The 4,859-nt window shown below is 32.7% G+C and overlaps 1 protein-coding gene across 1 annotated transcript; it reads left to right on the top strand.

Moving 5' to 3' along the window:
• The first annotated feature begins 2,146 nt into the window (after positions 1-2,146).
• LOC110909115 (protein LIGHT-DEPENDENT SHORT HYPOCOTYLS 10) lies at positions 2,147-4,636 on the top strand. The gene is made up of 2 exons (XM_022154122.2): positions 2,147-2,829; positions 4,335-4,636. Exon 1 carries the CDS (start codon positions 2,246-2,248, stop codon positions 2,807-2,809), a length of 564 nt encoding a protein of 187 aa, XP_022009814.1. The 5' UTR covers positions 2,147-2,245; the 3' UTR covers positions 2,810-2,829; positions 4,335-4,636.
• The last annotated feature ends 223 nt before the right edge of the window (positions 4,637-4,859 follow it).

Below are 4,859 nucleotides of genomic sequence, written 5' to 3'. Positions count from 1 at the left end.
TTCTGTAACTTTTCTCCCTTTATTTTTTAACAAGGTATGCAAAATATTGAGAAAGGGCTGTCCTAAAATGATATTTTTTTCCAAATTCTTGTAAAATACCATAAAATCAGCTGAAAAACAAACTTACCAATTTTTGTTACAACGTCTTCTAACATATTGATTGGTTATTGTTCTGTCTTAAAAAATTTTACCCGTGCTAGGTGTGACTCCTGGTTACCTTGTATACGGGATATTGAATGAGGTATGATGTTAATTAGAGAATTAAAGTCTAAGAGAGCAAGTTCTATATATTGTTCTCCAATGAGGAAAGGGATAAAAAGATTGTGAGGCCCTTTCGCATTTTCTCGTTGAGATCCTTCGGAATAATATGTTTATCTAGCAATCCCATCTTGAGAACATCTTTAAGAAACTCGACATATTTAAACATTTGAGATAACCCTGTTGTAATTGGCAAGTTAACTTTTATCTGATCGTAAATCTTGAAGTGTGGGAACACTTCTTTCATGGCGTTATTTTACTCTTCCTGTCGATTCCCATTGGTAAACAAAGGTTTTCTGGATTTTTGGAAGAAGTTGGTAACATCATGATGGATTTCTCAAAACTAAGGTTGTAAATAAACCAAACGTTCAGCGAAGAATTGTGAACTATTCGGCGGGAAGTTCGTTTAATAAATGAACAAACATGAACAAGAAAATCCATTCGATAAGTTAAACAAATGAACATGAACAAAGGTTGCGTTCGTTCGTTTATGTTCGTGAACGTTCGGTAATATATTCATTTATGTTCGCTCGTCTATGTTCATTCGTTTAAAGGTTTTATGTCATATTTTATTATATTGGTTTTAGTTTTTAAAAATTTGAAACCATAGTTATACTATACGCCTCCGCGAACATCCCTAATTTGATCATTTCAATTTCAGTTTGTGTTAAAGCTTGATAAACTTCTTAATTTTTGTGTTAATTATGTTTTGATAATTATGTCAACTATGTTCAAATAGTATGTTAACTACTTATTTATTTTTGGTGGATTATTCATAATCTTTCTTATGCAAAAAACACATATTTTATGTCAAAGTGAATATATAACGTTCTGTTGTGTTCATTTAGGTCTGTGAACATTTGTTTTTGTCCGTTTGGGTTCATGTACTTTAAGTAAGTGTTCATAAACAGTTCATGAACATGTTCATTTTCTTAATGAGCGAACACGGACAACAAATCTCGTTCGGTAAGCGTCCCTGAACCATTCATGAACATGTTCATACCTTAATGAACGAACACGAACAAAGTCTTGTTTTTGTTCGTTCGGTTCATTTACAGCCCTATTCAAAACACAATATTTCTTCTTCATTGTACTACTCTCCTCCATTTCTTCACTAGTTGAGGGGTTTGGTTGATCTATCTACTAATTGTTGGCTTGAAGCTTAGAGATCTGAACTTGAAGTGCCTCCAAACTTTTGATCAAACTAACTGCTCCCTTACATAGTGTAATTGACTAAGGATAACGAAGAACAACTTCAAGCTGATGAACTTGCTAACATTGATATAGGTAAGTTGCTATTGTTGAACAACTTGTTAATACTGAAGACTTCCTACCACTGAGAAAGTTTCTACTGTTGAGAATAACGTGCAAAATCAGAGAAAGATGAAGATAAAGATTTGTAGAAGATTATATTACTTGTAATCTTTGTAATTATCCTCAGATATTATTCAAGTAATCGATAACTAGTTTTAATTTATAAATCACATTAACTAGTAAACCCTACGGCTCCTTTTGGTTGAAGGATTTACTAGAACTGAAATTGAATCTCATTTGTATTATTGGCATAAATAGAATTGAATTTGAAATTAATTTTATGATTCATATGGGATTTCATCATTCCTTCACGTGATATATTGCTTTGTAAAGAAGCCATCCTCTATATATGAGAGACTTTATATCACACGTAATTATACATATTAGACTTCATAATTAAAAAACATTTTAAGAAAATTATTCTCTTAGAGGCTAATAGTGCCAATTCAAGCATGAGAATAATGCAATTTGGTGAAGAAAAAAAAGCCTAATTGTCTTTAAAGCACTTTCAAAGGGACCCATGACTAGTCTTCTCAATACCTCCTCCTTCTCCATGATTTGATTTCTAAATTTTCTATTTTCATTTCACATCTCTCTTCAATTATATATCATCTTCAAGTTCCTATTCCTACTCTCTCTCTAAACCAATTATCTGTTTTTCTCATCAAGTTTAATGTCTAGTGATCACCAGAGTAAGGGAAGATCAGAAATAGGTGAAGGATCATCAAGAGGTGGTCTACTTATACCTTCTGATCATCCACAACAACCACCACCAGCACCACCGCAGCTAAGCCGGTATGAGTCACAGAAGCGGCGTGATTGGAACACTTTCGGACAGTACTTGAAGAACCAAAGGCCACCAGTGGCTTTGTCCCACTGCAACTACAGTCATGTACTAGATTTTCTTCGGTACCTTGACCAATTTGGAAAGACTAAGGTTCACTTACAAGGTTGTGTTTTCTACGGTCACCCGGATCCGGCTGGCCCATGTAGTTGCCCTCTTAGGCAAGCATGGGGTAGCCTTGATGCCCTCATCGGGCGCCTGCGGGCAGCTTATGAAGAAAATGGTGGATTGCCCGAAATGAACCCGTTTGCTAATGGCGCAATACGGGTTTATTTGCGGGAAATTCGTGATTCGCAGGCGAAAGCAAGAGGGATCCCTTACAAGAAGAAAAAGAAGAAGAGAAATCAAAAGGCAAACGAAGAAACATCGAGTTTTCGAATGCAACAATCATGATCTATGCTTCTTCAATACTGGTAATCTTTTAGTTATTTATTTGAAATTAATTATGTTTTTTGACCATAAGATTATATTAAAAAAAAAAACTGTTTTCCTATAAATCAATAGATCATATTTGCATACGTGACAAAGTTAAGATTTTATTACAACATATTTTTTGGGGGAAATAGCAAACCCTAGCAGACTGCACATAATTTTAGAAACCCTTGCTTGCATGGAGAACACACTTTGCATAACTGGTTCCCTCTAGCTATAAAATAATCTAAGAAAATATTTATAATAAATTTATGAATATTATTATTAGTTTTAAGAAAATCTTCTTAATTTAATTAACTACTATTTAGAAATTGCTAGTCTTGTCTCTTTTAGGATTCTGCACTATATGGAGTGGTCACAAAGATCTGATCAATTTACCTCAACAAACACGGTTAAATATATATAATTTACTAGTCAATTAGCATATACTAATAGAGTGCAAGTGTTTGTTTGATTGCACATCACTGCCTAAACACATTACTATACTTCACTGTAAACTAATAATTGCAACATTATTACATCTTATATTATTTATTTCATCTCCTTCTAAGAAATACATTTATTGTATATAAACAAGTCATTGCAGCATTGGTAAGTAGATTTGTTTGCAACATGATTTAATATATAATCAAAATGAATGTGCTCGAAATAAGATAAATTAAGCTGTTAAGTGAGCACAATATACATATAAGATCCAAGCTTTGCCACATACGTACCCGTTTGCTCCTCCTAATTTTAAATTGGTTTTTGCTTAAATTAGGTCTTGTATGTACTCAAGCAAATCAAACCATACTTTATTGCAATTGCTTCTCTTCCTAGTTCTTCAATTTTATAACGGAACATACACCCCCATAAAATCTACTCCTAGAATCTACCTATTGCTCACTTTGTAGGATTTGAACCCACGCCATTAGAGATAAACACAACTGAATTTTGGATAGATTTATGATTGATAATATGGTTTTTGATGCACTGTGTTTATTCTTGTATTAGCATATCATGATATCCGATTTACATACTTCAAGTTTCTTTTCACTTTTGATTACAAGGCTTTTCAATAAGTAGAGGAACCACCAAAATCACATAAACATGTGCATTTAGTTTAGTTGTGATGCATCGACGGTTATGTAATCGCATAATCTGATATATTTCTCTCATCATATAAGCTGACCAACAATGTGTACAAGTGTTATACCGTTTCCATGAGTCTTCATTAGTTAATTATGATTATATATTAAACACACACCTACACACATGTATTTATCAAGAACCATTCTGTTGTAAATATAAAACTAGGCAATAATAAGAGCGATTTAAGTTCTCACGTATGAATTATTTTTACGGATAATCAACTTCTTCATCGCTATTTGAATTGCTACTCTTATGGTCGAAAATATAATAGCTTTCATCATTTTAAGTTCTGTACAAGTTTGTGTTTTATTACATGGATAAATTAATTACTTAACCGGTTCAACTTGTTCCTTAGTTGCTTTTAAGATGGAGATGGACACACAAGATTTGAAGCTCTCAAAATATGTCACCAACTTCCATTATTGGGTGGACACAAATTGCTCGAAGCTCATTGATGCAAATGCCCGATTCTCTACAGGTCTGGTTTGGTTATGGTGATATATAATCAGTTAATAAGAGAATAATCTATATATTATATATAGAAGATATTTAAAGATGATAAGTCGATGTCTATCCATCTAAATTAAGTTATTGTCTAAATTAGATGTTTTTCATGCTTGTTAAATTTGAAAATGGGTTCTGGACTATACTTAATTACCTGTTTGTGTTATATTGGTACAATGAATAGTTCAAATTAATATTAATAATTGATTGAGAATTTTATATATAATGAGCATATATAATGATTTGATATTTAGGCCCACTATCGTACCATTGGATTCCTCCTAAAATTCATTCATTAATGGAGACTTGAGAGGACACCATTTCCTACTTATATCCTAATTGCTTCCCATAATCTCATTCTTCACACATACGAGTT

This window comes from Helianthus annuus, chromosome 3 (genome assembly GCF_002127325.2).
Source record: "Helianthus annuus cultivar XRQ/B chromosome 3, HanXRQr2.0-SUNRISE, whole genome shotgun sequence".
Lineage (NCBI taxonomy): Eukaryota > Viridiplantae > Streptophyta > Magnoliopsida > Asterales > Asteraceae > Helianthus > Helianthus annuus.
The sequence above is the reverse complement of the archived record's forward strand: the minus strand, read 5'-3'. Positions and strand labels throughout refer to the sequence as shown.